Below are 12,197 nucleotides of genomic sequence, written 5' to 3'. Positions count from 1 at the left end.
GGAGAGAATAATTGTAATTCTCATTTCATAGTTCAACTTTCAACGTCTAGGTTTTAAATGTCCCCGTCCTACCATCTAATTATCAACAATGACAAAAATAATAATAATCCCAATATAAATGCTTCATTAAAAAAAAATCCCATATCATCTGTGGTGGGCCCATTTGGTTGGGCCAGGACCCAGGAGGGAGAAGAGCAACGGACATTACAAAGAAATTAATACAGTTTGGCCTGTTTCCTGGGAAATGGGAAAAACGGAGGAGCGAAAGGGAAGAGAAGTGTTGTTGTGATCGGAATCGGAGAGAGAATGAGAAGCAAGAGTGGGCGCGGGGGTAGGCCCAAACACAATCGTTCTACTTCTTCTTCTCCTTCCATCACTACTACTACTACTTCACTTCCTATGCTCTTCAATCACAAACACAATCAGGTTTGTTATCTCATTCATATTTTTGTCCTCTTCTTCTATATTTGTTTAACATTGCAATTTTACAACCTATCCTCTTTGATTTTGTTCGTTAGGTTTTCAATTTCATATCTACTTGTGTTTATTTTGAACTCTTTTGTTTTTTTTTTTTTTTTTAATATGCTGTATAATTATGTAGGCATGCATTATGCAAATCCTCACTAGTTTATTTTTGGGAATTTAAGAATTACCTGTTCCTGTTGTTGCTTAATACGTGAGAATTTATCTTCAGTTCACACTGGACGAAGATAGCATCTGTGGAGAAATGCCCAATGCTCAGCTACACAATGATGTAGCTCCTGATTTGGTTGATGATGCTCTTGCTTCCAAAACAAGAGTCCATTGCTCTACCTCTCATGACATTTCTACTGAAGATGATGGTATGGAGATTGATTGGTTCAAACAGACTTGTATAATATGCAATCAAGGCGGACATGTGTCTGTTTGTGCTGAATCTGGCTGCCCAATTGCTCTCCACAAGAAGTGCGTGAGTCGGGAACTTATGTCTGATGACGACTTAGAGCAATTCTACTGCCCATATTGTTTGCACAAACGGGCGTTGGTACAGAAACAACAACTGAGAAAAAAGGTTGAGTTGGCAAAGGAGGATTTATTGAAATTTTTGGGTACAAATGCCGTTGGTGGGGATGGGCTAAAGCAGAAAGATGGGGAAGAAAAGAGGTGTCAGGATCAGCGCAATGCGGATGAACAGATGACTGATGATGTTGCACTTGATGCATCAAAAGGATCGCAAGGCGGTCTAAAGATACATGAGGAAAACATTTCTGAAGCACATCGGTCTAAATTTGCAGAAGACGAGGAAAACATACAAGTAGAGATGAATGCAGATGGTGCACTTGATAGATCAAAAGGAGGATCAAAGGACAGTTTAAAGGTATCTGAGGAAAATAAAAGCAGAAGCAAGGATGAAGAACAAGTGCAGCCAAAATCACCAAAGCAGACTTCAAATGTAGATTTTGCCTCTGGAACTACGGATTCAGATATGGAGATACTCTCAGCACGAGTATGCCGAATCAAACAAAGAGCCCAAAAGAAGGCTTTCCCTCAGAATGATGATTCACCAATGAAATTATCCTCTCAGGAAAATAGCACTACAGAGAAAAAGGCCGCCTCCAAGAATAAGAAACATGCTGCCTCCAAAAAGTCAAGACAACCTCAAGTGTCGACTAAGCAATTGTGAGTTATTCATGTCATATAAGGTTTTCCTTTGTCTAAATAAGGTTTAATCTGGAGAGTGTGGAAATTTGGAGTGAATATTATCTATAGTGTTTGGTGTGGGCCAACTTTTTTTGGTTAGTTAATTTGCTTTTCTACATGCAGCAAAACAATGCCTTTTCCTACTGCAAAGCGAAAGAGATTATTTTGGACAGCTGAAGAGGAAAATATGTTAAAGGTATATGTTTATGGACACAGTGCTGTCTAGAGCTATGCTTGATGATTATGTATATTTTCCCTGTTTTCTTCCCCAATAATAGAAAACATCAAGAATCCATTCTAATAAATTCATTTTGGTATCGCAACACTTGTTTGGAAATATGAACAGATTAATTTTCATGGATATAGTGTGACCGGATACATGCAGAGTGTTAATATATTTGATATTCACTAAGAGATCTAAACTTAAATAAAGATTGATATGACAACCTATTAATGCTGGATTTCTTTATCTTCTTTGCCATAGTATCCAAGTTCCACTTCCGTGATCTTTGCTGTTTGATTCCAATTTTTTCATCAGAGATTTATTATTATTATTATTATTTTAAATATGTATATGAAAGAGCTAGGCAGTATACTAAAGTTTTTCCATTTGTGGGTGTATATATTTCTTCCAATATGTGGTAGAAACTGGCGGTTTTTGGGTCGTAAATAAATAAGTACATTAGACACTCAAGGGGGCACAAGACAAGTATGAAAATAGTATACACAAGAAAACGATGGCTTAAAATAAGAACATGTATAATTTTTTTTTCTTAAGTCAAGGATCTGAGAAAAGAAAAATTAGAGAGAGCACAATTGAAATTCTCCTGAACCTTTTACAAATAAAGGGATTGCAAAAGGGTTCTTTTGAACTCTAGCAAGCCTTGCTCCTTGCCTTCAAATGTCCAGCTACTGTGTTTAGAAATAAGACTTAAGACAAAAAACACCAAAACAAGCATAGAGGAGCAGTATTTCAATTTCCTGTTAGAAAAATGTCTTGTTTGTTGATCAGGTATAAAATTTGCTGTTTGTGAATCTGAGATTAGAAGCTATCAAAAGAAAGAGAGAGAGATATTAAATGTCTGGCATGTTGGCATCTGACTTAATCAAGCGCTCTTTTGTTGCAGGAAGGTGTGCATCATTTTTCAGCTTCTGCCAAAAAAAATGTACCCTGGAGGAAAATTTTGGAACTTGGTCGTCATATATTTCATAAGAGTCGAACTCCAGAAGATCTCAAGGATAAATGGAGGACGATGTTGGCCAAAGAGCCTTAGATATTTAAGAGAAGATTGACTGAATTGCTTAGTACATCAGATGACAAAAGGTAATTTTATTATTTCATAGTTTAGTTTCATTATATTTTGTTTTTTGAAACCTTCTTTGGGAGCAGGTGGATCTAAAGGGTAGAAGATTGTAGCTCATGTTCCCTCTATAATCTAGATGTGCTCGAAATTTAAGATACGTGTTATGTTGATTGTGTAACTTACTCCTAAACTTTTTAAGCAACCTTAGTAGTGGTGTAATAATTAAAATGTTGTTAAAAGTTGCATCTCCATATACTAATAAATCTAGAATGACAGAGTTCATAGGGGGCTTCGAGTGGTGATTTGACGTAAAACATTCTTCTGGAGTTGGAGTTGGTTAGTGTTCTTGTCTCTTAAGATCACGTCCAACATACGGCAAAACATTGAAGATATGACCGATGTTGTGGATGAAGATTAGAGTCAAGATTTAGTAATTAAAAAAAGAAAAAGAAAATAAGAGTCAAGATTCTATTGAGTTTATTGGTTTATGATGTTAATGAGTTCTAGCTTAAATGGTATCTGTTCCTATTGTCAAAAAAGGTGGAGGGTGAGTTTATGGGTTCAAGACTCTTTGCATATAAAAAGAAGTATATTGGTGTATGACTTTATGAAATAGCCTGCCATTAAATTCAACTCAAATTTTACTTGATTCCATATTCATATACTTTTTCATGGATGATATAGAACCACCTTTCAACGGCTCCCTTCCAAAAGGTCATAAGTTATACAAGGCTCGAGGTTGGATGCTTTTAATGAGTAATAATTAGACTAAAATACCCTTTGGTTCCTCTAAATTTTAGATGGTTGTTGTTTTGGTCCCTCAATTATCAGAAGTTGCAATTAAAACCTTCAACTTTAGGATTGTTGTCAATGTGATCCTTTAATCAAGATTCATCAACTTTAGTTTGGACTTTGGAGTATTTATTGGCACTCTACTAAGTACTAACAGATTTTAATAGAAGGTTTACATTGACAATGATTCTATTGGAGATTTAAATTGCAATTTTTCTTGCTTGAGGGGTTAAAATGATAGCAACTGAATGAACTGCGGATTGGGGGAGGATACTCACTATTACTGGTAATAATTTGAGGAGGAGAGGTTTCACTTTCCCTATTGTAGATTGGTGCTGTATGTGTAGGTATAGTGGAGAGATTGTGGACCATTTATTGATTCATTGCGAGAAGGCCTGTCAGTGGTGTTGTTTTTTCCTTAGATCCTTTGAGATCTCTTGGGTTTTCCCTAGAAAGGTGATTGATCTTCTTTTTGGATGGAAGAATTGGTTGGGAAAACACTCATCCAACATTTGGAATTTGATTTTGATGTGTTTGATGTGGTGTACTTGGAGGGAGCACAACAGTTGCACTTTTGAGGATGTGGAGAGTTCAGACAATCATCTGCTTGCCTCCTTTGTTGGCACCTTGTTTGATTGGTCTCGGGTTTGGGGACTCACATCTAGTGAATCTCTCCTGTTGTTTGTAGAGTCCTTTCTTTTCTGTATTAGTTTCTGTTTCTTTTGTAATTTGTGGCTGCTTTATTATTATTATTATTTTGCATAAAGAAGTCCTTTTTTTAATAATGTTTTTTCTTACCTATCAAAAATAAAATAAAATGACAGTGACTGGAAGTAATACATATTTTAACAGAAGGTTTACGTTGACAACAATTCTATTGGAGGTTTAAATTGCAACTTTTTATTCTTGAGGGATCAAAATGACAGCAACCCAAAGGTAAAAAGAACCAAAGGGTGCTTTTTAGTTTTTGCTGGATAAGTTCTCAGGACTTTCTGAGCCTTGATGTATGACTAACATACAACGTACATGCTGTCTTTTCTTATTCGACCACTAATATAACTATAATGTCAACTCTTCTTGTGATGTGGATATATATATTGAGGAAATCATATTGTACTTGACCAGATGTTACAATTTCTGATCATACTTTTTGTTGGGTTGTGAAAGGAATGGAACAAATTGTTACAACTTTTTGTGTTTTTTGTCAATCAGCTAGCGAAAGGGGTGACAGGAGTCTTTCTCGTAGTCAAGTCTAACTATACGTGTGTATATACCAGGAAGACCTCTTAAATGATGAAACATGTATAAATATCAAATGGATTCGCTACTGTTTTTTGCTTGTCAATGAAGGTTTTACTTTTTATGAGAGTAAGAAAGAAAAGCAAGGCATGTTAAATTTGTTTCTAGGGCACAGGAGCAAACATAACCTATGAATAAAACTTCCTGTAACTAGCATTTTGGATGGAGGAAATTGCCAAGGTTGACTGTAGATTGAAGATGAATGACCATAGAAGTTGTAATTGGTAAGTCCAAAAACATGTGGACTTGCCAAAATTATGATCAAGCTGATAGCATGAGATGATATTCATAGTGCACAAAAAATAGTAAAAACAATGAATTAATCCTCTGTTAATTACAACTTCAGGAGAAAGTGAAAAGAAAAAGATGATCTTGATGTTAGGAAACTAAGGACATGCCACCAGCTTGGCAACTAAACTTTGGGCAGCCTGCTATGGCCTCAGGCCTACTCTTTCCATGGGAACACAGCTACAGGAATATCCTAATGAGGATTTCTTTCTAGTCTTTCATTATTTGACTACTAATTGCCTCTGCCTTTGTCCGATTGCAGGAGCTTGCTCAATAGATATTCTGGCCTTTCGAAGTATGATGAGTATATTAGGAAGCAAACTTCTGTGCAGACATTTTGACTCAGCAGCAGGCTGATAGTAACTGGATTATCTTTGTACTTAATGTTCTGCTCCCAGCATTTGTGAACCACTATCTTTTGTGGGATGCCATTCACCTGTCATCTGTAAGCTGTAAATATTAAATTACTTTGTAGTAAATAATAGTTTCCCAGCTAAGCAAAGGAGCTTTAATCTTTTTGCCAATTTTGAGAAGTAGCTTATGCATTTTTAGATGACTTTTTACTTAGAAACGCCCAGGGATTTTTTCATAGTATTTAAGCAGCTCTACCAAACTAAAGAAAATAGATTTTATCTTGTATATTAATATTGATATGAAGCCAAGGATTTGTTTCAATTCAAAGTAGTACGCATATCCTTATGAAGCAAGACAAATTGCAAATGATTTAGTAATTCAAACATATTGATAATATTTGTCTATCACTGGACCAAGAGGCGAATTCACCGTCTAACCCCATCAAAGGAGAGAGGGAGAGATTTCTGGCAGCCAATTTAGGCATCCAGTAAAAGTGTAAAACAAAGGGCTAGGTGAGATATGAATCTATGTCATACGTCATGTCCTGGGAACAGCGAGCGGACTTTTGCATGATGCTACAGAACCTGTCACGTAAGGTAAACCTTCCGATCTATAAAATATAAATGGTGAGACGAGATCAGAAAGCCACATGTTTCGCCCAGCAGTTAGAACCATGTGCAGGGCAATGCTTTTACTTCTTAGCTCTTTGGCGGGTAGGAGAATTTCTCAATTTTCATGAATTTTTCCGATCATGGAGTACGAACAATATGCAAATTTAGAAGCTTGGGTCATGGGTGACTGGTCTGTACAGATGCAATACTTTTTGCTTTTCTTGTTTCTTTTTTCTAAAATTAGGTAATTCTAGCTAATCATGATTGCACGGATCTCACCATAGAAAGTAACCACCTGTTTTATTAAAGGCTTTATACTGTTTTTATGAAGCAACCCTGTGATCTTTTCAGCCAAAGTTCCTCATTCTTCAAAATTCATGATTCCACAAAATGAAAATGGACCTTAATGTAAGGGAATTTCATTACGAAATTTTTTTAAAAAACTACAACTCATACCGTTCCTTCATTCAAGTAAATTAAATACTAATGGCTAAAGTTGACTACAGGATAAAATTATGAAAGGATTGTAATTTAAAATTCTATACTCTTATCATTTTTATTAAACCATTTTTCACAACACTACTCAACAACCCTTCAGTAATTTCAGGCTAGTTAGACACTTGCAGGATGTAGAAGATCAACACCAGATGCTTTTTGATGGAAGTAAATGCCCACCATCCAACAAGGAAGACTTGCCAATCACAGTACGCTTTACGAGTATCAATATGTGATCCATACGAACATACATATTGGGAAGAAGAATTCCTTGTTTCTCTGGCAGTTTCATTTTAGGGAGTTCTCGATATCAATCACAAACCGGTACTTCACATCTTTCTTTATTAGCCTCTCAAGAGCTTCATTTGCATACTGAATTGGAATTACTTCTATGTTTGGGTAAATTTTGTGAGCAGCACAGAAGTCTATCATTTCTTGGGTCACCTTTGTACCACCTACTACACTACCAGAAATGGTTTTCATACCTGCAAAATGGTCAATGCATGCAGTTCATTAAGATTGTTGTGTTCAAAACCTGGAAAGGTAACATTGTCTAACTAATAGAGTTCATGAAACTCTTCAAATCTAAAAATTGTCATAGTACCTAGATTAAGGATTGCAGGACTGAATTTGGCTTCACTTGGGAAACCTACTAGGACTAGAACACCAGCAGTTTTCAACAGCGAAATGTATGGATCAAGTGAGTGAACACCAGATGCTGTATCAATTATGAAGTCAAATGACTTAGCCAGGGCCTGCAAAAACCAGATAACCATCAATCTAACAGAACCTGAAGATAGGTTATTGACTTCAATAGTGCTCATGTGAACAGGGAAACAAATGCTTTTTAAGAAGTTTTATTATATAAATTTACCTCTATCTGCTCTTGATCAGTCGAGACTATAAATCTGTCTGCACCAAGCAAGGTCAGGGCTTCCTGTTTCTTGGATAAGCTAGTGCTGAAAATTGTTACATTCAACCCAAAAGCCTTCCCAAACTTCACTGCCATGTGACCAAGACCTCCAAGACCAATCACTCCTAGAGATTTACCAGGTTGGTTCATCTTGTGGCGCACCATAGGAGCATATACAGTAATTCCAGCACATAGCAAAGGAGCTGCTGAAGCCAATGGATAGTTGTCAGGTATCCTGAAGCAGTACCTGTATATTCATGACCAAAACTGATATGCTTAATCTGTGTTTAAAAAGCTAAATTCCCTTAAGCATAAAGTCAATAGGTCAATTATCAGAATAAGTTATCAAATCTAAACGCTCTAAGTTGTGACATGAAACTATGGTTGCTGTTGACCACTCTGGAACCTTAATAAGAAATCATAATTGTGTCCTTTTCCCAATAGCATGCAAAGTATAGATGCAGGCTCCATCTGTAAGATTTATATACTGATGTCGATTTTCCATTCTTGATTTCCTTTATCAAAGGCTTTGGTACCAAGTAAAATAAAAATAAAAACAATGTACACGAATATTGTATGTTGTTTAGTCACTGGCAAAACTGCCAAAAACAGGCCCCCTGGCCCCTGGGAAGCCTTACCTGGACACTAAAATCTACTACCATGTAACTTCTTTTTTCCTTTTTGGGTTTTTCAAAAGTAACCTTCATTTAACACCTCCACAAAACAAATGATCAAATGAATTGGCACATAATCCAAGTAGTATGAACTTAGACTTCTTGTTTTGCAAGTGCATCAGTTTAAGAGGCCTAGATTTATATACTATGCAAATGTGAATGATAGCTTCATAAATTCTGCAGAAACAATTAATTTTAACAAGGGAGGGATTGGTCCTATTCCATAAGTTTGAATTTTGTATGTAAAGGAAAATAAAGGAAGAGTGTGTAGTAGCATAAAAGAATACTTACCTTTCATGGACAACAATGTAACTGGAATATCCTCCCTTAGTAATAGTACCATCCGCATCCATGCGATTAAAGGTGTAAACTAACTCTTTTACGCAATGAACTTCTAGTCCATCATTACAATACTCACAATCTCTGCATGAGTTGACATAGGTTCCCACTCCAACATGGTCACCAACTTTGAAGTGATGAACATTAGAACCAACATCTTTCACAATTCCTGCAATTTCATGTCTGGTGTACAATTGCAAATATCAGTTCAAGAAATATATCCAAGACTTTTATTTATTTTTAAATATAAGTAAAGGTCAAGGATATCTAAGACTACTCATAGCTTAAGTTCGTCCACTTACCCAGGCACTACAGGATACATTGAATCCCCATGTTTATTCCTAGTCCAAACTACATCACCATAACAAACTCCACAATGCGTAATTTTTATTGAAACATCATCACTCCCAACAGCTCTGTATCAAATTTCCCAAGTTAATTCTTAATCAGAATATAATATTAAAAAATATCATATAACCAAGAAAAACACAATTCATGAAGCAAATTTCAATTATTTATTAATCGTAGATCTCAAAATCATATGGAAACTCAGGTATAAGATCATTATTGTCAACTAATGATATGAAAAATTAACAGATGGATTCACTTCTCTATAAAAATTTTAATTTTTCATAAACTTAAGCAAATTGCTTACATTTGGTCATTCACTTAAGTACATCATTACCTTTATGAACATCAAAGAGAATAAAAACACATCAACAAATAACATAAAAGTATAAAGAGAAGGCTATTCATCTTTCAAGCAAATATAATTTTTCTTTTCTTTTGTTGATATTATACTTGTACTTCAAGAAGGGATTCATCACGTCAAGTACCCCCATTTATAATCTATTATATACAATTGTATCAGCATGATATGTTATACTGAATTATTTGTATAAAAAAGTGAACTTGACCGTTAATCCAGGCTTCATAGGACATTATATGACTACTAATAGACTAAACAACATAGTTAGGAGTTTAAGCAAAACAAAAGCAAGCAAGACCTGCAAGGCATGCTTAAACAAACGTTTTCTTAAAAAAAGATGACACACATTTGCCATTTAAGAAAAGGCCGAAGAAGGTAGGTGTAAAATTTTTGCTACTAATGCATAGACAAATCAAGAATTGGTTACTCTATGACATTTGACGTCTATACTTAACTTACACATGCACCTGATAAGTCTTGAATGGGCGACCTCATTCCTCCACCTTACGCTTACAATGGGAGGAGTTGCAATTTGAGCTAAAACAGATTGGCCACTCATATTTCTATATTTTTTCGGGAAACAAATCCAACATTTTGAATGGGCAATTCAAGAATCACAACCATCATAAAAAGTTTAATGAAAGTAGAAATGCTTTATCCCATCCCTTGTAGTGATGGCTTCGATGTTTTTGACAGTCCAATTCAAGATGATGGATTTGTATGTCAAAATAAGTTATGAATGGCGGTGTCCAAACTCATGGACAACCAAATGTGCCCTTAATGAATGATGAATAAACATGCAAGATTTTTCTTGTTTTATTTCACACCCCCCCCCCCCCCCTCTTTCAAAGAAGAATAAAAAACACACCTGCGGCTGAAGTTGTAAGGTGATAAAACTCCAGATGCATCTCTTGCCGCCCATCCAAGGCAATCATCATTTGCACTCAAGGAGCTCATTGTTGTGGACTGCTTTGCCATAAAGCAAACAAAGAATCAGTTTCCTCAAAGGAAATTATAATTGGGGAATTGTAAGAAATCCATCAAGGCTAATATGCACCTTAATTAGCTTCAAATAAAGATAAATCAGCTGACAAACTCTAGCTTATATATATATATATATATATATATAGCACCTCCTCTACCTTTAAAAACCAAGTTAAATGGTGAAGTATTGAGTTCAAGAACCACTGTATATCTATGCTTAAAAAGGTAATCGAATTAAAAACCAGCTATGAAAATTATTGGACGTTCTACAAAATTGAATTATAGAGTTTAGATAACGGCTACTTTTAAGTAGCAAAGATGAGACTGTGTTGGCTTACCAAGATTGATGAAGGAAGTATATATATGCTAATATGTATGGAGAGGGACAGAGAATAAGAATGATAGATAGAGATAGTACGAGGATGAAAACAACCTCTTCTCACTTTACTATTTGAAATTTGACAGAGAATAAGAATGAAAGATAGAGATAGTACGAGGATGAAAACAACCTCTCCTCCTCACTCTACTATTTATAGGTAGACATAATTCCACGGCTCTTTACCTTACACTCGAAAACGTTCGATTATTACCACTCCAATTAGAATCAGTCTTTTTAGAATTCCTTTTTTTTTTTTTTTTTTTTGAGAAAATTTTAAAATTCAATTTAGATAGGTTAACTTTAGTTTAATTTTATTAATACTAATAATATATTATTATATAATATTGCTCTCTCCCTCTATTTTGTTTGTCAAACCCTAGGAAATCCAGGATTACAATACATTATCCTTTAAATTAATTAAGAAAAAAATTATCAAAATGGTCATTTTAATTTAAACTTAAATGAAAAGGTAGGTTATGAAAATAATGTCTAAATGAATAATATTTTGGGAATAATAAACAAACAAAATGAAGGGTTCAATTAGCTTAATTAGTAAAATTTCTAATAGTTAAATAAAGAATTTAAATTCAATCTCCATCTACACAAAAAATTAATTAATGTCTTGAACGAAATAAAAAGTACAATCATTAAAAGCATACCTCTATATAAAAATAAAAATAAAAAAGACAAACAAAATGGGTCAAATTAAACAAAATGAACTCAAAGAGGCTTTTAATATCAAAGAATTATCTAATCAGACCAAAAAAGATGAAATGATTTATTTCATTTTGATTGATATTGACCACGGTCATCTCATCTCCCGTCAGGCAGCCACAAATTTCTAAATTTCATTAGTGAATTTATCGTTACGTATGCAGTGACCTCCTTGACCTTGAATATTTATTTTTTTTTTATATTTTTAATATGAATGAAATTATTTATTCCAGAATCATGACGAACAAAGATCAAATTATTTAGATTGACTAGCGACGTTACTACGTAGGCAGTGACCTCCATTGAGTTGGAATGGTGGAGCTATGGGACTATTCCTAATAGCGCATTCGCAAATGCTATATGTATGATAATTTTAGCATTAATACACGAAACAAATCCAGCATTGGACTTACAAACACGCTCAGCATCCAGACTTACAAACCAAGGAAGTCAATATTATACTGGAGGTTGTACTGGTTTGGCCACTGGTACGATATATTTCGGATACCGGTCAATATCGGTGTACTGTTTCGGGTTTACCGCTATTATATATATATATATATACACACACACACACATACCAAAATCTCTAGAACCATGTTTATAAGCATATAATATTTCACTTATATTATAGTAAATATAAAAATTTATCATAAAACATT

General features: G+C 34.8%; 2 protein-coding genes across 3 annotated transcripts; one reads left to right on the top strand and one right to left on the bottom strand.

Annotated features, from left to right (window-relative positions):
- The first annotated feature begins 96 nt into the window (after nucleotides 1-96).
- Nucleotides 97-5,887, top strand: LOC142622897 (uncharacterized). The gene is made up of 5 exons (XM_075796456.1): nucleotides 97-426; nucleotides 695-1,659; nucleotides 1,804-1,876; nucleotides 2,808-3,004; nucleotides 5,626-5,887. Exons 1-4 carry the CDS (start codon nucleotides 307-309, stop codon nucleotides 2,952-2,954), a joined length of 1,305 nt encoding a protein of 434 aa, XP_075652571.1. The 5' UTR covers nucleotides 97-306; the 3' UTR covers nucleotides 2,955-3,004; nucleotides 5,626-5,887.
- An 840-nt stretch (nucleotides 5,888-6,727) lies between these two features.
- On the bottom strand, nucleotides 6,728-10,936 carry LOC142621965 (putative cinnamyl alcohol dehydrogenase 1). 2 transcript variants are annotated; one of them, XM_075795363.1, is made up of 7 exons: nucleotides 10,781-10,936; nucleotides 10,327-10,424; nucleotides 9,052-9,165; nucleotides 8,702-8,932; nucleotides 7,698-7,983; nucleotides 7,428-7,578; nucleotides 6,728-7,308 (listed from the first exon to the last, which is right to left on the bottom strand). In XM_075795363.1, exons 2-7 carry the CDS (start codon nucleotides 10,413-10,415, stop codon nucleotides 7,112-7,114), a joined length of 1,068 nt encoding a protein of 355 aa, XP_075651478.1. In that variant the 5' UTR covers nucleotides 10,416-10,424; nucleotides 10,781-10,936; the 3' UTR covers nucleotides 6,728-7,111. The 2 variants fall into 2 exon arrangements, with proteins under 2 accessions (XP_075651478.1, XP_075651479.1); XM_075795364.1 differs by lacking the exon at nucleotides 10,781-10,936 and adding an exon at nucleotides 10,601-10,637.
- Between the last annotated feature and the right edge of the window lie 1,261 nt (nucleotides 10,937-12,197).

Source organism: Castanea sativa, chromosome 1, assembly GCF_040712315.1.
Source record: "Castanea sativa cultivar Marrone di Chiusa Pesio chromosome 1, ASM4071231v1".
NCBI lineage: Eukaryota > Viridiplantae > Streptophyta > Magnoliopsida > Fagales > Fagaceae > Castanea > Castanea sativa.
The sequence above is the reverse complement of the archived record's forward strand: the minus strand, read 5'-3'. Positions and strand labels throughout refer to the sequence as shown.

Excerpts from the sequence above, each read along its gene's own strand:
- LOC142622897 (XM_075796456.1), top strand. The coding sequence starts at position 307 with ATGAGAAGCAAGAGTGGGCGCGGGGGTAGGCCCAAACACAATCGTTCT. Across the intron at positions 1,660-1,803 it reads CAAGTGTCGACTAAGCAATT|CAAAACAATGCCTTTTCCTA; the intron begins GTGAGTTATTCA and ends TTCTACATGCAG. Across the intron at positions 1,877-2,807 it reads AAGAGGAAAATATGTTAAAG|GAAGGTGTGCATCATTTTTC; the intron begins GTATATGTTTAT and ends CTTTTGTTGCAG.
- LOC142621965 (XM_075795363.1), bottom strand. The coding sequence starts at position 10,415 with ATGAGCTCCTTGAGTGCAAATGATGATTGCCTTGGATGGGCGGCAAGA. Across the intron at positions 9,166-10,326 it reads CCTTACAACTTCAGCCGCAG|AGCTGTTGGGAGTGATGATG; the intron begins GTGTGTTTTTTA and ends AATTTGATACAG. Across the intron at positions 8,933-9,051 it reads ATGTATCCTGTAGTGCCTGG|ACATGAAATTGCAGGAATTG; the intron begins GTAAGTGGACGA and ends ATTGTACACCAG.